This window comes from Leucopleurus acutus, assembly GCF_964270905.1.
Source record: "Leucopleurus acutus genome assembly, chromosome: 13".
Lineage (NCBI taxonomy): Eukaryota > Metazoa > Chordata > Mammalia > Artiodactyla > Delphinidae > Leucopleurus > Leucopleurus acutus.
Genome location: NC_139155.1, coordinates 66,083,448 through 66,108,722, shown reverse-complemented (window position 1 = coordinate 66,108,722; position 25,275 = coordinate 66,083,448). Strand labels below are relative to the sequence as shown.

General features: G+C 43.9%; 1 protein-coding gene across 2 annotated transcripts in view; it reads left to right on the top strand.

Annotated features, from left to right (window-relative positions):
* SLC5A1 (solute carrier family 5 member 1) overlaps positions 1 to 23,941 on the top strand; it is a gene marked incomplete at its 5' end in the record, with an annotated part of 52,192 nt that extends 28,251 nt beyond the window's left edge. The window contains 10 exons of one of the 2 annotated variants that reach the window (XM_082852875.1): positions 2,861 to 2,966; positions 4,051 to 4,131; positions 5,804 to 6,024; positions 6,271 to 6,406; positions 7,809 to 7,916; positions 11,683 to 11,833; positions 13,633 to 13,801; positions 18,101 to 18,316; positions 19,838 to 19,943; positions 23,102 to 23,941. In XM_082852875.1, the coding sequence (XP_082709001.1) occupies positions 2,861 to 2,966; positions 4,051 to 4,131; positions 5,804 to 6,024; positions 6,271 to 6,406; positions 7,809 to 7,916; positions 11,683 to 11,833; positions 13,633 to 13,801; positions 18,101 to 18,316; positions 19,838 to 19,943; positions 23,102 to 23,319 (1,512 nt within the window). In that variant the 3' untranslated portion in view covers positions 23,320 to 23,941. The remainder of the gene's footprint in view (positions 1 to 2,860; positions 2,967 to 4,050; positions 4,132 to 5,803; positions 6,025 to 6,270; positions 6,407 to 7,808; positions 7,917 to 11,682; positions 11,834 to 13,632; positions 13,802 to 18,100; positions 18,317 to 19,837; positions 19,944 to 23,101) is intronic. The other variant, XM_082852876.1, reaches the window with a different exon arrangement.
* Between the last annotated feature and the right edge of the window lie 1,334 nt (positions 23,942 to 25,275).

The following is a 25,275-nucleotide window of genomic DNA, read 5'->3' as shown; positions in this document are numbered from 1 at the left end:
CCTTCCCGCCCACCCACTCCACCCCAGCACCCTGCCTTACCAAGTTCGGAGAAGCATTCTGTTCTGTAAAATTTCCTGGCATTATCTGTCTTATTCAAATGTGCACAATCACTTGAGATAAAGCCTCAGATTTTATGAATTACATGTGATGACCAAATGTCCCTATTTATATTTCCTGGGCCTATTATCACAGATCACAACTGTAATAAACTTTTATAGCAACTATGCTATCTGTTTTGGATCCTTGGGTGAAAATAAGAGCTTCGGAGCTTGCTTAAGTTTTGAATGCTTATCACCTGGTTCATTCACTCACAAATGGAAAGAGAAATTTGAGTAATGGGGCTCTCCATCTCAAACCTCATTGCCAGGCAAGATCTACTGGGTGCTCAGATACAACTAGGACTAGAATGGGCAGCAAATGAACACATGTAAAATCCCAGGATTTCAAACATTAGAGCTGAGACTAAACAAACTACCCAAGGCTTATGGTCAGAGACTGTTACTCTAAGAGGTTTTCCAACTGGATCTATATTTATTGTCCCCTGTGAGTTCCATGGAGCTTGTTCAGCCAGACTTTCAAAGTGGTGGGCTAAATCCAACTTCCTGTTTCTGTAAATAAAGTTTTATTGGAACACAGTCATGCCCATTAATTGATGTATCATCTACGGCTGCTTTCAAGCTTCAACGGCAGGCAGTCTTGAGCAGGTTGGAAAGAAACTGTATGGCCTGCAAAGCCTAAAACATGTATGAAGTGAGTCTTTACAGAAAAAGTTTGCTGACCCCTGGCCTAGAGGACCATAATTGTTTAGTTCACTTCAAGTTAGTTTTGCTTAGCAGCACTGGGGAAATTTGCTTGTTCCCTTATTCCCTCCCTCCCTCCCTTTTCCCCTACCTCCCTTCTTTCCTTCCTTCTTTCCTTTTTTTCTTCTTTATTAAGAGCTAAGAGAAGTTTAGAGAAGGAGCAATCTGAGATGAGCTGTGAAATAAATGATCTTATAGGATTAGAGGAGAGTTCTTTTATATCAAAGTTGGTGGTATATTCCCTATCCAGTCCCTGATTTTTATAAATAAAAAAGTAATGAAATGCTTCAAACATACAGGAAAGTACTATACTAATACCACCACCAGGATTCTGTAGATCTAAACAGCTTATCATTTTTTAAAAAAAGAAATAAAACATAACAGATAAGGCTTATCTATACCCTTTTGACCCTATTTCCTTCCTTCTTAAAAGGTAAACACTATCTTGAACTTGGTATGTATTCTTCTGGTCTATTTTTTAATATTTTTACTACATGATGTGTGTATAGCCATATATCCATCCAGCCAAGTAGAAGGTTCTTTATGGAGCTAAATGAGGCAGGGAGAAAAAGAACTGCATCAAGAACTGGTGAATTTGGGGGTGAAGAGGGAGCAATTCTCCCTAAATTTACATGAGATAATCTAGATAAAACCACCTATCAACAAGCCTGCCACACAAGAGGTTCGTGGTGATGCTCTGGTTGTGTCTGAGTCAAGATGGATCCCATCTGTGCAGAGGAGATAAAATTATGATGTAGCTAACATCTCTCTCCACTCCAGGGTGAGGTGGGGTTTCCCTCTCATGGACTCCAGCACTCAAACTTGCTTTTGGGAATAGATCAGATAAACCTTTTACACTGAGGTGTAAATGAAGGATAATAGCCTAGAGCAGCAGTCTACAATGTGGGTTGGGAGGAACCTCAAGGTGTTAATAGTTGTTCCTTGGCAAACAGAGTTCCATAGTTATATAAGTTTGTGAAGGGTCATTTACTATGTTTTCCTCCTGGGGATTCACAGTATATTAGAGGCTCAGAGAAGTTGTGTGGTAAAGAAACTGCTTTAACTTTATTTAATCCAGTATTTCACAGACCTCTTTGACTATGGAATTCTTTTTTTTTTATCATGTAATATCTATTATCATCTTGAATAAATCTTGTTGGGAAATTTAGGAATAGAGCATGACTCTCAGGTATTCATATCATTTTTTAAAAAATTAATTAATTAATTTATTCTTGGCTGTGTTGGGTCTTTGTTGCTGCGCACGGGCTTTCTCTAGTTGCGGTTTGCGGGGGCCACTCTTCGTTGTGGTGCATGGGCTTCTCATAGCAGTGGCTCCTCTTGTTGCGGAGCGCGGGCTCTAGGTGCGTGGGCTTCAGTATTTGTGGCACATGGGCTCTAGAGCGCAGGCTCAGTAGTTGTAGTGCATGGGCTTAGTTGCTCTGCAGCATGTGGGATCTTCCTGGACCAGGGCTCAAACTTGTGTCCCATGCATTGGCAGGCAGATTCTTAACCACTGTGTCACCAGGAAAGTCCTCCTTTTGTTTTTATTTTTATTTTATTGAGGTAAGAACACTTAGCTTGCCCTCTAGCCACTTGACAGGTTTTGAGTGTATAATACATATTGTTGACTAGGTACGATGTTGTATGGCAGATCTTTAGAGCTTATTCATCTTACTTAACTGAAACATTATACCTGTTGATTAATAACTCCCCCTTCCTCCAGCCCCTGGTAACAGCCATTCCAGTCTCAGATTTTATGAGTTTGACTATTTTAGAAACCTCGTATACATGGAATTGTACACTACTTGTCTTTCATATTCTCAACTGGGGATAAAAATATGAACCTCTAATTATGGGAGTTCAGCCAAAGGGCAAAGTGGTGTGGGCCAACGTGGAGCCTCGGAAGTCACAGGCATCGGCACTACTTGGGAGTCGGCTTCTGCTAACCCCTCCAAGTTCTCCTCCCTCGTCCCTGCCGCTGACGTGCTTCAGCCAGGCCCCGTGCACCCTGCAGCCAGTGGCCCCTCTCTCCCCAGCCCCACCTCTTCTCTCCTTCCAGGCAGACATCTTCTCTGGGGCCATATTCATCAACCTGGCCTTGGGCCTGAATCTGTACCTGGCCATCTTTATCTTACTGGTAATCACTGCCCTTTACACAATCACAGGTGAGTCCCCTCGAATGACTCAGCCCAAGCCCAGCTTGGGGTTAAGCACTTGTAAAGACGTGGCTTCTCCTCTCAAGGAAGAGATCCACCCAGGAAACAGTTCGAGGAAACAGTTGTAGGTGGCCCCAGAAAAATCCAGTGCTGGTGGGAACAGTCAGGACAGCTTCTTACAGGAGGTGGGACAGGGTTTGGCTTTGCAGGTTGTGGAGAGAACTTGGCTGAGTCGGGAGAAGCAGGGAGGGAGTGCCATGCTCGGGGAGAGGTGTGAGCAAGGGAATGGAGTCAGGAGTGGGAGTGGCAGTGCCGGGGCAGGGTGAGCAAGCAGATGAGTTCAGCTGGAGGAGCGGCATCAATGGGAGGTAGCTGAGGGTGGGGGGTGTAGACGATGCCAAGACCTGATAGTTCAAGTGGGGTCACAGTGCGGGGGCCTTGGAAGCCAGACAGAGGCCTTGGATTTGATGTGACAGGGACTGGGAGGCACTGTAGAGAGGAAGGGAGGGAGTGACACACAGAGACCTTAGAGGAAGGCTCCAGAGGTGACCGGAGAAGCCGGCGGCACTAGTGACCATGGGGCACCTTTGCAGAGGTTGCTCTGCCCAGTTAGGGGCGCCAGGGCCAGCGATGGAGCTTGCTGCCCAGCTGGAGCCCCATAGGGCTGGGGATAAGAAGTTACTCAGATGGCCTGAGAGAAGAGAGAGTGGACTGATTTGGTTATGTCCCCAGACATCTTGTAGAGATGTCAGCTCTTTGCTCTTCCCTGCCTTTGTTTGCACAGATGCTTCTCACCATAGCCATTTCCTGGCTTAAAGCGGTCACATCAAGCTCTCCGTCCTCAAATAGGGAGAAACGTTCTCTCCCCAAGGCCTTTCCAGCATTTCTGTGAAAAGTGGAGATACTGGAACATGCTGGGTGGCAGACCTCTGTAACAGGACAAGGGAGGGAAGGAAAGGAAGGCAGACTGAGGGGTGCAGAAGGTGTGCAGAGGGAGAGGAGTGCGGGTGGGGGTGAGGGTGGGGAAAAGAGGTGGGCTGACAGGTTGCCCTCCTACCTGAGGTTAGATGCCTTGTCTCCTTTGCTTGCTCAGGGGGCCTGGCGGCTGTGATTTACACGGACACCTTGCAGACGGTGATCATGCTGGTGGGGTCTTTTATCCTGACTGGGTTTGGTAAGTGGGGCTGGGGCAGGCTGAGGAGGTCGGGGGGCAGAGGTAGAGGCCCAGGGAGAAAAAACGAGTCCTGCCTCCCTGTCTGCTGCTGTCCTAGACAGTGAGCTGGATATGCTCTGCTCTCCCCAGGGGAGTAGACTGGCCTAGATTGGCAGTCACTGTGGGTGTGCAAGGGACACCTTCCCTAGCCCTGGAGGTTTCAGGCTGGGCCCAGCCCAGACAATACCTGGACTCCTTGCTGCCCTCTCTAGACAGTCTGGGCCAGTGGGCCCCAGTGTGGGCCGCTGATGTCACGAGAGGTCTTCTCTCCACAGAGAAACTGGACTTAAAAAGGATAAGGCTAAATATCTATTAGGCTAAATATATTTAAATGTTGCATCTTAAATCTCAGATTATGTCATCTACATTTTGATGTTAAATGTCCTTTCTTTTATGAATGACCATTTTCTTATTTATTTCCTGATTTGGTAAAATTTAAAAAATCAGCCACAAAGTAAGTCAGAAAGAGAAAAACAAATACTGTATGCTAACACATATATATGGAATTAAAAAAAAAAAGGCTCTGATGAACCTAGGGGCAGGACAGGAATAAAGACGCCAATGTAGAGACTGAACTTGAGAAGACTGTGGGGGTGGGGGTAGGGGAAGCTGGTACGAAGTAAGAGAGTGGCATGGACATATATACACTACCAAATGTAAAATAGATAGCTAGTGGGAAGCAGCTGCATAGCACAGGGAGATTAGCTGGGTGCTTTGTGACCACATAGAGGGGTGAGATGGAGAGGGTGGGAGGGAGGCTCAAGAGGGAAGGGATATGGGGATATATGTATACATATAGCTGATTCACTTTGTTATATGCAGAAACTAACAAAACATTGTAAAGCAATTATACTCCAAAAAAGATGTTAAAAAAAATATCAGCCACTCTGTAATCCCCGTCCTCTCAGTTTTGAAATTTTATTTGTCTATGAAATCCTAAGGACAAGACTGGAAACCCTACAAATAGAGGTACTTGTTATGGGAGGACATAAAATGCCATTTTATTTTTAAGGGGGCCTATGCTCTCTGTGTGTCCTCTGAAGCTTCTTATCCTCTCTCTATGCTATGTTTTCCAAGAGCTTCCATTTGATTTTCCCCAGTGGTCCTCAGGGGTCTGGAGCAGGGGAAAGGAATGCCTTATTCTGCAGCACAGGGTCTGGAATGCCTTATTCCCACAGCCAAGAGGTGGCAGGGCTCCAGACTTCCTCACCCATTCTTTCCCATCCCACCACACTGCTGGGACTGGGGGCCTAATCTGTGTCTGTGTCCAGAATCCCAAAGGCCACTGCTGATAGCAGGGGGTGAGGGGAAAAACAGAGTCTTTGAATCTGGTTCAAAAGCAAGGTCTTTCTTTTAATAATTCAAATACTTTCCCTTTGTAAAGAAGTTTATGGTTGGAGTACTTTCACAGGTTGTTGCTTTGGACCCTCACAGTAGTCCCCTGAGGGGGCTGGGCAGGGTTAATAATCCCATTCTATGGATGAGAAAGCTGAAGCCCAGAATGGGACAATGACTTGCCCAAGACCCCACAGTGAGGGCTCTGGCTGTGGGTTTCTCAGGCATCCACAGGAAGAAACTGCTATGAAGAGTTGTGAGTTTCATGATGTTGACTTATGTTACCACTGTTTTCCAGCTTTTCACGAAGTGGGAGGGTATGATGCCCTCATGACGAAATACATGAATGCCATTCCAACTGTGATTTCTGATGGAAACACCACCATCAAGAAAGAATGCTACACCCCAAGGGCTGACTCCTTCCACATCTTCCGAGATCCTCTCAAGGGAGACCTGCCGTGGCCTGGGCTCATCTTTGGGTTGTCCATCCTCGCCCTGTGGTACTGGTGCACAGATCAGGTACCCATGCTGGATGTGTTGGGAGGAGAGGGTCTTCCCCAGGGTGCTACAGAGACTCCTGTCTGCCTGTGGCTTGTGGGGCTGGGAAAGGTAGGGCAGGGCTCACGTGGTCTGAGGGCTGCTGAGCCTCGGTGACATCGGAGTGCCAGGCCAAAGACCCGGGATGGTGGGGGAAGCTGGGGTGGTTAGAGCCTATTGCGGGGTCTCTTGCCTACACCCCTCCCTCAGCTGGGCTTTCCCGGGCAGGTCATTGTGCAGCGGTGCCTCTCGGCCAAAAACATGTCACACGTGAAGGCTGGCTGCATCATGTGTGGGTACCTGAAGCTGCTGCCCATGTTCCTCATGGTGATGCCAGGGATGATCAGCCGCATCCTATACACAGGTGATGCCTTCTGCTGGACTTGCTGGCCTCTCTCTTCCATTTTCCTGGCTCCAAGTCACTTCTAAAGTCCTGTAGATCCCTGTTTCTTTTTTTCTGCCCTCTTCTTTTCTTGCCATGATTACCAAGCATTATTGTATCCCCCTGCCCCAGACAGTGAGCAACTTGAGGCCACAGAATGTGTGGAGTTGTGTTCCCTGGTTCTTTACATTGGCAATTATTTTTCCCCTTTTGCAAATTCTCTGAAGTCATGACGTGCCTCCAACTATAGCTTCTTCTAGCTAATATTTACTTATTTTTTGCTCTGTCTTCTCCCCAACCCCCAGGCTATAGTAGTGTGTATGATGCCCTTAATGTCAAAGGACCGCAGCCAGTCTCTAACTGCTTGCTGCCCTGTTTCCTGGACAATTTCTGTGAAGGGGCCCCAAGCCTTGCACTTTGCTATCCAGGGTGTTAGATTCTTCCTTGGCCTGTTTGTGGCCTCTCCTACACTTCCGTTTGCGTGTGTTTTTCGGTCAGCCATCATAGGTCCAAACTGTTCCCTGGAATATAAAATAATGGCAAAAAGAGAGCACCGCAGAGTGAAAGTTTGATGAGCACCTTCCAAAATGAAGACAAGATAGTCTGGGGCCACTTGTTGCTGTTGGCTACATGCTCCTAATAGTGCTTTCACCCTCCTATACTGGCTCACCTGTCACGAGAAAAATATATCTAACTGAAGATTTTAAAGTATAATGGATATAACACACAGACAAATATTTGAGGTGGTGCTGTGATGATTTGGTACTATATGGGGCAGCACTAAATGACCTACCTGTAGTAGGTACCTAATAAATGCGTGTAGATCTGAATTCTATAGAAGTTTTTAGAACTTCCTCCAAGTCTCTAGATCATGTCCCCTTCCCCTCCCAGGTTACTGCCTTTCTATTTCTAGCCCAGATTTTCCACATCTGGGAAGTTCTACCCCACATTCCTCCCGCTGGGGAATTCCCTTAGTTGTCTAGATGTTCAACCCTACTTGCAAGAGCTGTTGAAAACAAACCTCAAAATTAGGAACAGCAAGTCACTGTGATCTTCAGGAGAAACAAGAACACAGTCACTGCTGAGCAGAGTAGCTAGCTAAAGTCTGAGGACCATGCCCTCTCCTTTCCTACGTAAGCATTTCTTTGCTTCTCCCTCATCTGCCTAGGAACTGTCTTTCCTCCCCAGGCAGAGCTTGGGAATGGTCAGGACCAGCAGGGCAGGGGGATGGCATGGAAGGGCTTAGTGGGAGCTGTGCTCTTTGTGGAACCATGTCAGGGCCATGGGCAGGAACGTCCTATTTGAAGCCCTGTCTTAAGAAGGTGAATCTTGGAAATAGTTCCCGGATGTCTGCTTGCTGACATGACTCTTCATCTCTCCTCAGAAAAAATTGCCTGCACTGTGCCCTCGGAGTGTGAGAAATATTGCGGCACCAAGGTTGGCTGTACCAACATGGCCTACCCGACCTTGGTGGTGGAGCTCATGCCCAATGGTGAGAGTTGTCCCTGCTGGCAGGGTCTTTCTTGGGAGGCTGATTGGGCTTGGGCTCTATCTACATAGCGGTCTGTGGGCCTTCTGGTGCAAAGCCGTTTCTGAGCTTGGAGTGCTAGTAGGGAAAGCCTCATTCCGGGCGTCCTCAGTTTTTGAGCAGGTCTTGCCTTAGTAGGGAGGAGACATCTGGCTTGGTTGGGCTCCATGAGTCCTGGCACTTGTCCATCAGTCAGGCATGGAAAGGAGATGATCTGAAAACATGTTAGGGAAAAACACGACTTTTTCATGCTCATCTAGAAAGTCTTTCGATGCTCTCCAACAGACATTAACATGAGGCTTGAACTAAATGGAGTTTTACCTGGAGAATGAATTGACTTCCAGGCTGTTCCAAAGAAAAACATGGAGAGAAAGGCAAAGAGCAATTTTAGCTCTAGAATGAGGAAGTTCAAGGCAGTAGGTAGATTGGATACAAGGGGGTTTCTCATTATACAGAATGTGGTGTCCTAAGAAAGTGAATACTTAGAGTCCAGAATAGTTAGTTTTGGGGTAGACCTGTATGGTTACTGTTCATCTTCATGTTGAAGAAAAATCTAATTCTGGCTTAAGGGATGGAAATCTCATTAGGTTAGGGGTCCCAGGAGACAAAAAATTCAAAAGTATTGATCAGGAAAATTTAGAATAAACATAAAATTTTATTACTGAAAGGAAACATGGAGATCATCTAGTCAAACCTGTTCATTTTACAGTTGGGGAAATTGAGGCCTACAGAGAGAAAGTGACTTTTCCAAGGCCACACAGTAACTCAGCGTCTGGCATGGTTAACTCAGCTGAAGACTAGAATTTAGGAATTTGGATTTTTTTTTTTTTTAAACCACAGACTGGATAGATGACCTTGGGCAAACCCTTTGCATTCAACTTCTATAAAAATGGGAGTAATAGTTAACTATTCCACTGAGCTGGGTTGCTTATTAATTAAGCTTGCAATTAACAAGAATCATGGCTCTTTTAGAGTTCTGGCTGGGATTCTGGCCTCTGTGGCGTGCTTATGCTATTTCCTTAGACTGGCAGATCCTGGGTGAGGACTGTAGCTCTGAATACTGTGCTAGAGTGGATTGTACATGACAGAAAGCTGTGTGGCACATAGGACACCAAAATGCTGCTTTTTCATGTACCATTGTCGTTCCTCACTTTTGGCTGGAATCTGGCTTCTGTAAACACCAGATTCCCCAATGACCTCTCCATGCTAGATCAAATAGATATTTTCCATTGGACCCTCAGTAGCATTCAGCATTATTGATCACTCATCTTTTTTGAGTTATTCCCTTCTCTTGGATTCCATAACACTATCCTCTTCTGTTTGTCTTCCCCCCCGCCCCCTGCCCCCATCCTTTCCAGCTGTTCCTTTTTGTCTCATTTGCAGATTCAGCCTCCTTCACTCAGTCAGTAAATATTCCCCCACCAATCCATCACCAAATTCTGTCCATTTTATCTCCTAAGTATCTCTTATATTCATCTACCTCCTTCTCTTGTTATCTCCATCACTCTACTCTGATATACCGTTACTTGTTGCCTGGACTGCTCTAAAATTATGTTAAACAAATATTTGTTGTGTGAATAAATGAATGTGAGTCTGAGAAGAGTATCATACAGAGGGAAGAAAACTCTATCCCAGCTGAGCAAGTAACTGGTAAAGTAACTCCGAGCGAATGGCAGAACTAGGACTTGAAGCCTTACCTACTAACTCCTTGAAATGGATCTTTGTTTTATTAATTGAAAAATGAGATAGTTGGATGAGATGGTCTTTATAACTCCTACTATAGCTCCAATAGTCTGTAGTCTACATGATAGACACTCAAGTGGGACCATTAAAAAAAATGTCCCAACAAATGACAAAATAATCAGCATAGGCAACCTTTATTTTTCTTCTTGTGAGGCTGTAGATGAAAACACAGCTATAAAATTATTTACAGATACAATACCTAGAAGGTGACAGAACCATGTTCCAAAAAGATCTCAAGAAGCAGGAATGTTGACTCAAAACTAACCAGCTGAAGTTTAGTAGAGATATATGTCAAGTTCTATTATACAGGGATAGTACAAGACACTGAAGATGTTTAGCTTGGAGAAGAGAGAATTCAAGAGAATATGAGTTGTCTTTGAATATGTGAAAGATGGAAAAGTGGATGAAGAGGAATACTGCTTCTGGTGGGTGGCTGAGGCTATCAACAGGCAGATATCTGCCTAGTTAGGACTGTCCAAGAGGGAGCAGGCTCCTGTTGCTGCAGGGTTTAGGCAGAAGAAAAGCTGTGGAAAGGATTTGTGTATCAGATGGGTGGTAGGCCTAGGTGACCCCTAAGGTTACCTTTACTTCTGGGATTGTACTCTCAATAGTGGGCCCTCAGCATGGCCTGGCCTCCTAGCCTCAGTAGGGACAACCTCGTGCTCTCCTTGGTTAGTATTTCACAGAGATGTGAAACTATCACCACAGTCAATTTTAGACAATTTTCGTCATGCCCCAAAGAAATCTTGTACCCGTTAGCAATCACTCTATGTTTCATCCTAGCCACCCCACAGCCCTAGGCAACCACGAATCCACTTTTTTTTTCTATGGATTTTCTTAGTCTGGACATTTCATATAAATGGAATCATGTACAATATTTGTCCTTTTGTGTCTGGCTTCTTTCACTTAGCATAATGTTTTCAAGGTTCATCCATGTTGTAGGCATGTACTAGTATTTCATTCCTTTTTTAAAAGTGATATTCCACTGGATGGATATACCACATTTTGTTTATCCATTTATCAGTTGATGGACCCTGTGTTGTTTCTGCTTTTTGGCTATTATAAATAATACTGTTATGAACACCCATGTACAGGTTTTTGTACAAACCTATGTTTTTATTTCTCTTGGGTAGATGCCTAAGAGTGGAACTGATGGGTCATATGTTAACTCTATGTTTAACTATTTGAGTAAATATTTACCACAGCGGTGGTACCATTTTACATTACTGCCAGCAATGTATGAGGGTTCCTATTTCTCCACATCATTACCCATGCTTGTTATTATCTGTCTTTTTAAAAATTATAGCCCCTCCAGGGGGTGCAAAGAAGTATTTTATTGTGATTTTGATTTGAATTTCCCTGATGCTTAACAACTTTTCATGTGATTATTAGCCACTTTATCTTCTTTGGAAAAGTGTCTATGTAGGTCCTTTGCCCATTTTAAATTAGGTTATTTGTCTTTTTATTATAGAGTTGTAGGAATTTTTTATATATTCTGTATAATAGACCCTTATTAGATATATGCAAATATTTTCTCCCATTCTATGGGCTGTCTTTTCACTTTCTTGAAACCTTGTCTTTTGAATCCTAGTTTAACTATTTCTTCATTATCATTAATCTTTTGAGTGAGAGACCTTGTAAAAGTCTGCTCAGATGGAAACACGTACACACACACACACACACACACACACACACACACACACACCACCATCACCACCACCACCATCACCGCCACCACCATCAATCACCCAACAGCAAAGCATTTACCTCATGTGTATTTTGTCCCTAGCTCTTTGTTGACTGCTGTGGGCTTACAATGTATTTTTAAGCTACAGTCCATTCCTTAAAGTTCTAATCTTTCTGGAGAGATAAATCAGAGAATATGGTGTGGTGTAAGAAGGCAAAAAACTTTCTAAGTCTTCACACTTTCCAAGCACAAAAGAGCTGAGGTTCTCCATGTACCACTCAGAACCTCCTTTTCTTTCAGGACTTCGAGGCCTGATGCTGTCAGTCATGTTGGCCTCTCTCATGAGCTCCCTGACCTCCATCTTCAACAGCGCCAGCACCCTCTTCACTATGGACATCTACACCAAGATCCGGAAGAGAGCATCTGAGAAAGAGCTCATGATTGCAGGAAGGTAAGTTCAGCTCCCCCTGTCATGCACCATAGAAAGCTTGAATGATCAGAGAGTTTCCCTCAAGCTGGGGAAGATTGGTACATGCTGGGTAGAATGGGAGTAACCTCTGTGGCAAGTTATATTTGCTTTCAGTGGCATTTAACTTTAAATTAGAGAGCATCAAACAATGTCCTTCTGAAGCAGGAAATGACATCAGAGATCATTTAATCTAACCTCAGTTTATCAATAAACAAGATGAGGCTTGTCCTGCCCAAATCAGGAAGCAGAGGCAGGACTGGAACCCATGGCCAACTGAGTCCTTGTCCAAGGCCCTTTATGCTGTCTCACGCTTTCTTTCTCAGCCCTCCACACTGCAGCTCTCCTCACTGGACTTCTTTTAGACCCAGGTGCCTCCAGTAATGCAGTAAGCATTAATCCATGGGTCAGGTGTGCCCATTATCCCGATTATCATGGAGCAGATGCTCTGGATAGAGGATTAGCAGAAGCTCTGCTGTGTCTCTCCATGGGGCTAAGGCAGGCCAACCTCCTCAAGGGAGGTGGAAAAAGTCCCTGGGATGTCTGTCAAGGGAAAGGTTCCCAGGGAATGCTGCCACCTCATAAATCTCATGAGCAAGATTAGGGCAAGGGAAGGAAAGGAAAATGGCAGGCCACTTTCAGGAGATGAGACACCTGGCACTCAGGGGAGGTCTGACCACTGGGCCAGAGTCCACCACTCTGCTTCACCGGAAGCAGCACGGTTACCCTGACTGGGTTTTCCTTAGAAAGAAGTTTACTGGTGTTTTTCTGCTATTTATAAGGCTCAAGATGCAACAGGGGAAGAAAACCATTTTGTTGCTTTGCTCAGGGCTGGACCTCTTGGCCTGAGATTATGTTGGGGCTCATATATTTTTTGTGCATCCAATGACTGCTGCCCAGGGGTTTGTCCCTGTCCTAGATGAACTTACAGTTACATGAAACAATTCCAAACTTTGCTGTGGCACCTGTAAGAGCAATCAAGGGCTCAGAGAAGGGATAGATGAGTGCACCATGCAGTAGCTGAGGAAGGCTCCTGGGGGAGCAGCATCCAAAATGGTGGATAAGAGTTGGGTAAATGGGAGGCAGTGGGAAGGGCATTTTAGAGGGAGAAATATGTGAGTGAAAACACTGCCCCGCAAAGGTTAGCTTAAGACTCTTGCCTTAAATTCAGGTAGGAGAGATAAGAGAATCACAGCCTTCCTTTTATTTAAATCCAGAGGTTATAAGGAACCCTCCAATCTGTTCAGGACTTGAAGTGAAACTCAAAAGGAGGAAAGCTAGAGAATTCCCTAGTGGTCCAGTGGTTAGGACTCTGTGCTCTCGCTGCCAAGGGCGCAGGTTCAATCCCTGGTTGGGGAACTAAGATCTGCAAGCCACGTGGCGTGCCAAAGGAAAAAAAAGGAGAGCTGGCTCCAAGGTCCATACCTCTGTTCCTATACTCCACTGCCTCTCAAAGTGGGATTCTCTCCTGGTGGTTACTGGGTCTACTTTACTATTGAAAATCAAGTGCATTTTACTTACAGGTGAAGAAGATTTTCCTGAAGAAGCAGAATACAGAAGAAAAGAGTCTCAGTGAATTTGCTAATTATTTTTCCTTGCTGTGGTCATATAAAACTTTATATCTATCTATCTATCTATTTTTATGTGTACATCTATATTTGCTAGTTATACACACACACATATGTATATATCTATCTATCTATATATATATATACACACAGTGATATATATTTATTCATGTGGAGGCATTTATTGACACGCTATTGTGGGGGCTTTGATTTCAGGTTGTTCATGCTGGTGCTGATTGGCATCAGCATTGCCTGGGTCCCCATTGTGCAGTCAGCACAAAGTGGGCAGCTCTTTGATTACATCCAGTCCATCACCAGTTACTTGGGACCACCCATTGCAGCTGTCTTCCTGCTTGCTATTTTCTGCAAGAGAGTCAATGAGCAGGTAGGTATCATACATGTCTAGAAAAATCATTCTGGAAGAGAAATTCCCATCTGGATTTGTATATTCTCTGGGAGGGATTCTATTTCCCAGAGATCTTAAGCAGGAATGAATGTGCTGCTGACGGTTTATATGGAAAAGCCTCCAGGGACCATGGGACTCTCCTGGGTTCACATTCTCTCGGACTTCCCTCTTCTCTTTGCTGCAGGTTCCAAATTAATTCCCAACTAATGATGTATGTTTTCCATCCACTCCTGGTGATTTTGACCCAACTGCATGGCACTCCCTGGGAAGTTTGTAGCCCCTGGGTGAGCAGCTCCAGAGGAAGTTCTAGCACAGGCTACCTCCTTGGTTCGGCAGTGAGCTAGATTTTCCAGCCAGCACTTTTCAGGGCCCAGTGAAGGACTAAGTAGTGATACTCAAGCAGGATAGGGATGAGGGACTGTCAGGAATCTCACCTGTTGAGAGAGTTTGTGTGTGTGGATAATGGAAGACTCAGCTGGAAAGGCAGGTTAAGGTTAGACTAGGCACAGTCCCTTTGAAAGCCAGGCTGAAGAATTTGGGCCATCAGTGGGGCAACGTTGCAGATTTTGAAGCACCACGAAAAGGATGCCTTTGGATAAGGCTTCTGACTGGGATATTGCTCAGTGTCTCTGTATCCAACCATCTCTATGCCTGGGAAGGATTGGGAAGGGGCAGGGGTGTTGACTATGTAGCTGACTGTCTGAAACAATATAAACAATGATGTATTTTTGGTTAGACAACCCCTTTCTCTCAATAGGACAGAGACAGATATATATCAGGGAAACACTTCACTGCAGTGACCCAGAGTTGAGGTGTGTGAATCACAACACGTGTCTCTCTTCCTTTGTCATTTGCCATTAGGAACATAGTCCAGATTTGCTGGGAACACAAAACTGGGTGCATGGATAAGTGGCCTTGAGAGATCAGAATTAAACCTGCAAGTGATCTTGGCAAGTTAGGGAAATTGGCACACATCTTGGAATACGTTTCAATAGGGATTGACAGAAACTGGTTCACTGGGAGATTTCTAAAATTCAGGTAAGGAAAGTGTGGCTAGAAGCCCAGCTGGGTATTGCAGTGGGCCACAAGCAGACTCAGTTCAGCAATGGACCAGAGCTTTCAAAAAGTAAGGCTAGGGACTTCCCTGGTGGTCCAGCGGTTAAGACTCCAAGCTCCCAATGCAGGGGGCGCAGGTTCGACCCCTGGTCAGTGAACTAGATCCCGTGTGCCGCAACTAAGACCCAGCACAGCCAAATAAATAAATATTAAAAAAAAAAGTAAGGCTAAGAATTGGAATAGATTGTCATGGTTCTCAACTGGGGGTAATTTTTCCCTTTCCCAGGGGATATTTGGTGATGTCTTGGAACATTTTTTTTCGTATCTGTGAAAATTTTAAAATTATATTTCATATTTTAAAATTTTGGTCAAACAGAAATTGCTTTGATACCCCAAATCCAGATTATTACCTACATTTCAAAATTCCTTAAGGAAAGGTTCAGTTTATCCTACTATTTTGATTTCCTTGGTAGGAGATATAGCTATATATCTTTATGTCCATGTCTATGACACTCTGAAAGGAATAAACACATTTTGTTTGCATTGTTCTCCTTCATTTGGCAGTTATTTATAACCACTCTTCAACTAACTTCAGAAGTATTCCAAGTTATTAAAGGGAGTGCTTTTTGGGTATGTAAACACCCAATAACTACTGTATTGGGAACATTTCTTTTAATGGTGCACTAAATTCATCTCTTTAATTAGGAAATGAGATGACTAATTTTCACATCATAAATGCAACATTCTCTTATTTCATTATTTTTTTTAAAAATTTATTTATTTAATTTATTTTTGGCTGTGTTGGGTTTTCATTGCTGCACGTGGGTTTTCTCTAGTTGCGGCGAGTGGGGGCTACTCTTTGTTGCGGTGCACAGGTTTCTCATTATGGTGGCTTCTCTTGTTGCAGAGCATGGGCTCTAGGCACGCGGGCTTCAGTAGTTGTGGCTCGCAGGCTCAGTAGTTGTGGCTCGCAGGCTTTAGAGTGCAGGCTCAGTAGTTGTGGCGCACGGGTTTAGTTGCTTCGCGGCATGTGGGATCTTCCCGGACCAGGGCTTGAACATGTGCCCCCTGCATTGACAGGCAGATTCTTAACCACTGGGCTACCAGGGAAGCCCTTATTTCATTATTTTGGAACATTATTTTTCTTGGCCACGCCGTGCAGCTTGTGGGATTTTTAAAGTTCCCTGATCAGGGATCAAACTAGGGCCCTCTGCAGTGAGAGCACGGAATCCTAACCACTGCATGGCCAGGGAATTCCCATTTGGGAACACTTTTGATTGTTATGATTTGGAGAATGTTACTGGTATCTAGTGGGTAGAGACCAACATTCTACAATGCACAAGACACCCTCCTACCCCACTTCCCCCAACAAAAAATTATCCAGCCCAAATGTCACAGTGCTGAGGGTGAGAAGCCCTGGCCCAGAGTCTCTGGAGAGTAGCACACAGAAACTGCAAAGTGATTCTCAGGACTCATCTCGCACTCTGTTTGCTGAGGGGTGACCAAGTCTTGAGGAAAATTTCAAAGGATCCCAGATTTTTCTTTTTTCTTTTTTTTTTAAATAAATTTTAAGCTACACTAACTTTTTTTTTTTTTTACTTTTAATTAATTAATTTATTTAGGCTGTTGCTGCGTTTTAGTTGCAGCACGCGGGATCTTCGTTGCGGCATGCAAACTTGTAATTGCTGCATGCATGTGGGATCTAGTTCCCCCACTAGGGATCGAACCCAGGCCCCCTGCATTGGGAGCATGGATTCCTACCCACTGGACCGCCAAGGAAGTCCCCCAGATTTTTCAAGAGCCTCTTGAGAATAGAGACTAAAGGAATAAGAGCAGACTAATTGCCAAAAGAAAAGGAAAACCTAAGCGAGTTTTATCAATACTATTCACACAAACTAAAATTAAGAAATAAATTTTTTACTGAAAAAGTGTGTGAGGGACAAACGGAACATCTTTTTCTTCTTCCTTATTCATTTATTCATCCAGCAGACACTTCCAGATGCCAGCATAGGGCTAGGCATTAGCAACACGCAGGGAATGAATCCTGGTTCCTTCTCTGGGCAAGCTCCCAGTTCAGATGGGGAGACAGGAGCGAATGCATGATTACACGGCAGTGTGGTCGGTGCTGGTGTGGAGGTGTGTCCACAGTGCTGCAGCCACAGCAAGGAGGATGCACCCATCCAGTTCTGTCTAGGCAGAAGGAGAGGAGACCTTCCAGCTAGGGCAAGATTCCCAGGAAGGGATAAACCTGTGCCCTCCTAGGTAGAGAGAATGACCTGTGCAAAGAGACAGGACATGAACATACATGACACGTTTAAAGAATAGCTGGTAATTTAGCACACCTGTAATATACAGTGTCGGGGTACAGATGGCTAGCAAAGGAGCTGTTCAGACCAACACTTGACAAAATCACGAAGGCTCCTTTTGGCCACCCTTCTATGTGCTCACTCTGCTTTGTCATTGGTCCTCTTAAAATATGACCTGTAGACTCAGACCTTGTCCTCTAGGAAGGAAAGAAGGAAGGATGAAAGGAAGGAAAGGAGGGAGGAAGGAAGAGAGGGAGGGAGGGAGGAAAGAAAGGGTTTTTTTAAAAACCTGAAAAATTGTCCCCCAATGTTACTAGTCTCTTAAGGGCTTTCCATAATTCTAATATGTAAACCCAAAATTTAATGTAAAAACACACAGTATAATTTTATGTTCTCAAATTAAAAACAGTGACTTTGGATCTATAAAAGGGGGTGATGGAAAATTCCTTTCTCCTCTGTCCCCAAAAGACCCAATTTCTTTTTCCATGTCTTCAAGGAATACAAATTACTTCACAAGTAATTGCTGTACATCTGAATGTGCCTAAATCTGGAGGCTGATGGTAAAAGTAGCTGCAGGTAGAGAAATTCAAATTATTTTTAAAGTTAAAGGGAATTAAGGCCTTTGGAATTAAGGCCTTAGGTTGCTATTCTAACCAGTTATTAGACACTTTACTCCATTATCTTGTGAATCCTTGTTTTATGACTTACGTAAAATCACATTACTGAAACGTGGTAAACGCAACCACTGAAGGCCTGATGTAACATTCCTAGCCATATTCTGAACTCCACTGTTTCCGTTTTAGATAGCCTGGAGCTCTCATTTCTCTCACTGTTATTCTTTTGCCTCTGTCCCCACAGTGAATGTGCAGCTGTTTTCTGTATACAGTGTTTCTTAACCCAGGTTTTTCTTTCACAGGGAGCCTTTTGGGGACTGATCATTGGATTTGTGATTGGGGTGTCCCGTATGATTGCTGAGTTTGCCTATGGAACTGGGAGCTGCATGGAGCCCAGCAACTGTCCCACAGTTATCTGTGGTGTACACTACTTGTACTTTGCCATCATCCTCTTTGTCATTTCTCTCATCATCATCCTGGCTGTCTCCCTCTTCACCAAGCCCATTCCAGATGTGCATGTGAGTATCCATCTGGGAGACCTGTCCTGCCCTGGTTTCATGTTCATGCTGCAACACCCATCTTGGTTGCCTTTGGCTCAATCAGACGTCACCAACTCACATGACTAAAATAGGCCATCCTTGCTTTTGGTGTCATGTAGAAGGATACAGGACAGAAAACATGGTTTCCCAGTAGAGCAGTGTTAAGAGTGTGTCTTCAGCAGGAGTCCTCACAGCAGGCCTCATTTCACTCCAGAGGCTATTCTCTGGATCCTGCTCCCCAAGTGACAGCTCGGTACAAGGGAATGAGATCACATGGGCAGGCACAGGGGTCACCCTGGCTTGGATGCTATGCCCCAGATAGCAACACATATTTCTTGTAACAGTCTCCTGGTCATAGCTTCCAGGGGTCCCAGCAAGGGACATACCTGGTTATAAAAATCACCACGTTGAGGGAAATCTGAAGTATGATTTACCCTTTATTTTTTCCCAATTAAGCCTCCAAACAGTTGCCCATAGAATTTAAGAAATTTCAAATAGTATCAAAGTCTAATTGATTCAAGACTTTAAAAATCGCAAGTACTCTTCTTTAACTCTAGATGTCACCCTTGGTTTAGGGTATGTTCGCAGCCCTCCCAATGCAGATGAAGATTACCAATTATGGGTCATTTTTACCATAAGCAATATAGTCTGATAACCCAGCACAGGTGACATTCTATCCTTTTCAGTTTTCCAAGGAACAGAGCTAGAGAGTTAACCCAAGATCGCATTTGTCTGTAGAGAAAGAGAAAGGGTTTTGTTTATCCCTTTCTGGTGCGTGGACAAATACAGGGGCTTACGGAATCCCTGAGAGACCTTCAGTCTCACTGCCAAATTTTCAAAACTGTGACCAACCTTAATATCAAACAAATATTGCTTTTATAGCAGCAGAACCGCCATCATGGTTAGTGGCCAAATCTGTCACAGGCTCACTTTACGTTGTATTAATTGCTTCTTGATGTCTCAGTTTTTGAAAGTATTGTAGCCCCAAACACATTTAATAACATGCTTCCTCTTGAAGTAAAGTAGTTTCTGGTTTTATGTCAATAGAAACTGCACCTCCAGCTGTTCCCTGTTCTAAATGGCTTAAGAGTCTACAATTCTCCCCCCATAATATAGTACAGAAAACCTGATCTTACACTGCTGGTCTAGATAAATGGGTGTCTAGCCTTGTTTCCCAGCACAAGTGCTAAATGGAACAAATTCACTTATCATATGTAACAAGAGATCATTCATTCAAAACATTTCTATGTTCAAGGCAGTCTCATAGCCTCTGAATATTCACATAGCATAGGGGCTGGTGTGCACGTGTGTAAGATTTATATCCACATTCCCAACATATTTAGAGATAGTGCTGTGGATGGGAACTGTTATCTGTGTTCTTGATGGTATTGAGAGCCACATTCCTTTTCCTTTCTTGACGTACATCTCTTTGTTCTCTCAACTTCTTGGCCCAAGACACTGTTTGGATCTTTCTGCTAACCTGTTCTGCTTTCTCCACAGCTCTACCGCCTGTGCTGGAGCCTGCGTAACAGCAAAGAGGAGCGTATTGACCTGGATGCAGAAGAGGAGGACATTCAAGAAACCTCAGAGGAGACCATTGAAATAGGTGATTTGTGGCTCAGAGCCTATTCCCAAGCCCTAAAGAGTTACTCCTCCAACAGCAAGACCACCTTACTGAAGCCTTCACTAAGTGCCTCATCAAAACTCAGATCTTTCTACTAGAGGGGAGTGAGGAGTGGGGTGTGGGGTGAGATGGATAAGTGGGTTTTGAGTAGTTTACTCAAGGTCTGGTCAAGGGGAGGAAGGGGATACCAAATCGTCCCAGCTCTTCAGTCCTTGGTTTTTAGTGCTCAGTGAGTAAGCGTGGGTGAGATACATGCCACCCTGACTTGGTTTGGGGCTTGGCTAGGGACATAGCCTGTGAGCTGAAAGAAGTCGGAACCGAAGCTATGGTCAGTTCTAGTGATATCAGGGGGATGGGATAGAGGCTCGTAGGGTCTTGTGTCTTACCAGCTTACCACATCATATTTAAAAAATCAAATTTCCCTGGAAGTCCAGTAAGATAATGCTTAGGCAATGCCAAGAGACTTATCCTGATCATGGAGCAATGCTTTCCTCAACTTCTGTGTTGCAGCTTTTCCTCCCTAGATGGGAGGGGTGCACACATGGAGGATGGTTGTGGTGATGTGCGGTGTGCAGAGGTGTGGTAGCACCAGGTCATATGTGTTTTACCTGGTACTGGGCTGGAGGTCTCATCACTCCATCTGAAGGGGAGCATGGATGCTGCACAACAAGGTCTGAATCTGGCCATCAGGAAACTCATAGAACTAGCTCTGGAAAGGGCCCTAGAGATTGTTTGGTCTTATCACCTCATTTTACAGACATGGAAATTGAGGCCCAGGAAGGGAGAGGCTTTGCCTATGGTCCCAGCTCTGATGTAGTCTGCTCTGAGATCTCTAAAGACCTCTCAGTTCTGAAATGTAACCCTGCAAGTGCTGGAAGGAACCTAGAGCCATAGGCAGCTGGCCATGGTATTGAAAAAGGCTGCCCCTTCCTGCTTCCTTGGGACAGGCAGGTGTGAACATGCCCCCTACTTCTCCCACCCCTCAAAATGTCTCCACATTGAGTGAGAATATCAGATTTGAAAGGAACATGGATGAGGCATATTTTGCATGTTTTAATGTGGAAGAAGAGATTAGCTCTGCACCACAGGGAAGGCTTAAGACAGATGGGTGGAAAGAACTCTTCCAATTTAACTTGAAATATGGAGGCAGGATAGTGCAGAAACTGTGTGGTATTTGGATTTGGGGAGAACTGAGGTTGAATCCTGAATTCTCTACTTACTACCCTGGGCAAGAGATTCCATTTTTCTAAAGGTCAAGTTCCTCACAAAAGTATTCTAAATGATAGGCTACACTTCATAGCATAATCCTCCACTATAAGCATAATCCTCCACTATAAGAATTGGCTATAGTTATCACCGTCATTACTGATACTTAAGGAAGAGTTTTCTAACTGTGTTTGTCTGGTGGGCAGCAAGTATGCATCTAACAGGGATGCCATAGAGGAGACTCCTACACTGACTAGAGAACTGGCTTAGTGACTTCTGAGGTTCCTGGCAGCACTTGAATTCTGTTGTTTCTTGAACTCATGGTGAAATCAGACTGAACACTCTGCCCTATTAAGGTTCAGAAAATGAAGATCTCTTGAGGGCTTTTGCAGGCAATAGGTGTGACCCTCAACATTCTCTGAGAAATGGCAGTATGAGGAAACTTGCAGCTGCATCATCATCATCCCCATATCATCACCACCAGCACCATTGTCATCATGACTGATATTGATATGATCATAACATTTTAATTATGAATACTTTAGTCTAGTGATACATTTTAGCACTGCATCATACTTATAAGGCATATAATGCAAGTATAAGTCTTCCAATTTTACAGATGAGGAAAATGAGACATAAAGACTTTCTCAAGGCCACCCAACTTTTTATTGACCCAGATAACCAGGCATTTCTCACTTGGGCTGGTTAGTGAGCCCAACTCCTTGCTAATCCCTCCCCATTCTCCTATTTTGGTAGAGTTTACTGAAATGGAGGGGTACAAGGAGGTTTGTCTATCTTTTTTATGTGTGTGAGAGAAAAGAGAGGGAATGGAAGGGGACTAACACTTCCTAACCCCTACTACACACTGGGCACTCTCTCAGGAAATCTTATTAATGAAGAAGGTGTTATTTATCCAACTTTACGTATACTTGAATATGAGAGGTGAATTAAGAAGGACATAAAATGGATTGACATATATACACTAATATGTATAAAATGGATAACTAATAAGAACCTGCTGTATAAAAAAATAAATAAAATAAAATTCAAAAAAGCAAAAAAAAAAAAAAAAGAAGGCCATAAAGCTGGGTTTTGGTTCCAGTTCTGACACATGTATGTGCTTGACCACTGAGGTTCTTTCCAATTCAGTAAGTCTGTGATTCTTAGAACTGGGAGAGTGGAGAGCAGTGGTCCCTGACCATGGTGCTGAAAACACAGTGGGCTTGATTTTGTATCTAGTGAGTCACAAACCTGAGATTCTAACCCAGGTCTGCCTACCTCTAATGCCACACCTGGGCTCAGCAGATAGAATTAGTTCCCTTGGTGGGCATCCACTTTGAATGGCAAGGTCAGTTGAGTGGTTCGACTCAGCAGTATCAGATCTTAAGCCCTGGAAGTGTTGATCACTGCTGCCTTGTATCAGGGACTATTCAGACCAATCCTTACCACATGGCTGGATCTGTTGTGAAGCCTTGGAGTTTCCAGGTGTAGCCAGTGCACTCCTGAGTCATGCCAATCTCATTGCTTTTCAGTGATGTGGCAAACAGACATGAGTTTCTGTGTTTGGGAGGTGGGTTTTCCATGTTCTTCATACGTCACAGTCCCCAGCCAATTGTTAACATTTCTCTCTCATAAACTATTATTTCCTGTTTGATTCTGACTGTTCTAAATCAAAATGTATTTACATTGGGCCCAACAGAGATAAAACGTAGGCAAGCTGATCATAAGGATGTAGAATCCATCTATTAACATCATCTTATAATTATGTTTATACAAACATAAATTTGTACCATTTTCATTCCTGCAAACAAGAAAACTGGGAAATGTCTGCAAAATGGCAGATGTTTCATGGAATGGCATCTCCCCTGGAAACCTTTTCTGGTGCCTCCTACTTCTGTATCCAACAATCTTTTTATGCTTTGCCCTTGACACAGAAGTTCCTGAGGAGAAAAAAGGATGCTTCAGGCGGGCCTATGACCTGTTTTGTGGTCTGGACCAGCAGAAGGGTCCCAAAATGACAAAGGAAGAGGAGGCAGCCATGAAGCTGAAGATGACAGACACCTCGGAGAAGCCTTTGTGGAGGACGATAGTGAACATCAATGGCATTATCCTGCTGACCGTGGCCGTTTTCTGTCATGGGTATTTTGCCTGAGTCCTGCCTTCTGCTGCAGGCTGTGCTTGTGAAGGCTGGGATCTTTATTCTGTCTCCTTTTAATCCCGTTCTGCAGTGTTGAAGGGACACCAGCTAGTTGTAAAGTTTGCCCAGTTGATAAATGTGTACATTTGTAATTACAGGCTAGCTAGAGAAAAATTGCTGTTTTGCTGTTAACTTATGTATTTGAGGCCAGTGTGATACAATCATCTGTACATATCGGAGCTGCAGAAGGAAATTCCACTCAGTCTGATATCTAGGAAAAGGCAGTCTGATGTCTAGGAAAAGGCAGACTAAGAAACAGAAGCCCATGATGTCTGATGCAAGTTTGTCTCAGGTAGATTCAGCACGTCAACATTGTTTGTGACCCTTGAATATTATTTTAAGAGTTGTGGTCTCCCTGGTTCCTACCACTTTCCCTATCTAACTTCCCCCTTCATTTTATTTTTAAAAGAAAAATCTCTCCCCCCCCATGATATCCCTGTCAAGGTTTTCCTGGCACAGGAAAGATCAATCTGATAAACTGATGAACACGTTGAAGCTGAGGATGTGAACTTGATGGGGTCCCTGTCCTGGGTGTTTGCTCTTTGAAGGAGGGGCCTGGACATGGCAGTACTAACACCAAAGGGAGGGACCTAGGCTCCAGCCTCAGGCCAGCGGGGAAAGCAGATAATTCCGAGTCAAGGGGATTTTCTGGTTTTCTTAAAAGTGTCCATTGCCAGTTCTTTGTGTTGAGATTTCATTCATTTTAGCATTTCCTGTGCCTGGACTGTCTTAGCCACTCAGTAATGTTTGTGGACTGAATGAATGATGTGGGTATTTGTTAATAAATGCTTGCTTTATTTTTGGTTAACCTTATGGCTGCACAGAGTACACACTCTGGTGACTATAATGAATTGGGGTGCATTTTTCAGAGGCTCCTCTTCCTCATGGTGCTGATATTGACATACAGGCTTAGTAACTGACTCAGTGTCACAAAATAGAGCACATATGCCTCTTGGGGGCATCTGTCATCTCAAAGCAGCCGCACTCTCCTGAAACACTGAAACTTTTAGCCAGAGATCCTCCTCCCTGTGAGTTCATGTGACCACAGCTCTTCTTTTCTTAGGTGTCTTGATTGGTGGTCATCCATTGACCAAGTTTGGGGTGGGTGGTCTCTGTTCCAGGTGGTAGCACTCAACACTTTTATTTCTTGTTTTGCCTGTTTCCTAGGGAGAAATGTTTTAAATTACAATTAAATTTAATTAATTTATTTATTTTAGTTCCACCTGTGGAATCTTAATCATATTGTAATATAATCCTGTGGAAGTCATGATGTTAGTATTGACTGATTTCAGGCTAGCTTAGAAAAGAGCTGAGAGTGGTTCCTTGGGTATAAAAATGGTTCAACAGGTAAAGAATGGCTTCTTCTTGTGAAAGGAAAAGAAAATATTTGATGTGCCCTCATATTCCCCTTAAGCTAGGCAGAAAACAAGGAAAAGTGGAGAATTTCACATGGCTAGTATTACTCAGAGTACTCAGTTTTGTGGGGAGTTTGTGATATTTTTGAGCTTTGAGAGGATAAAGGGAGAGGATTGAAAGCTAGTGGATGGAGCATCATAAAGTATCTAGATTGTCCTAGATTCTGTTTCTGACCTTGTCAATGATTCACTATATATATTGTGGTAAATCATTTTGTCTCAACTCTGTATTTTTCTCTTTGAAAAATGGGGACCTTGGTGCTCATAGCATCTGCCTACCTCCTCTGGGTGTGACGAGTTCACTTTGAAAAGAGGATGAGCGATACATACATGAAAGATGCCAAGCAGATGTAATATTAAGCTGCATTTAGTCCTGTACATTAAAATTTATTACTTTGGTAAAAAATAAAAACATTAAAAAACCATAACATCCTGATTTCCTGTTTTCTAGAGATTCTAGACAAATACTGACCTTGTCTGTGGTGAGCATTTGTTG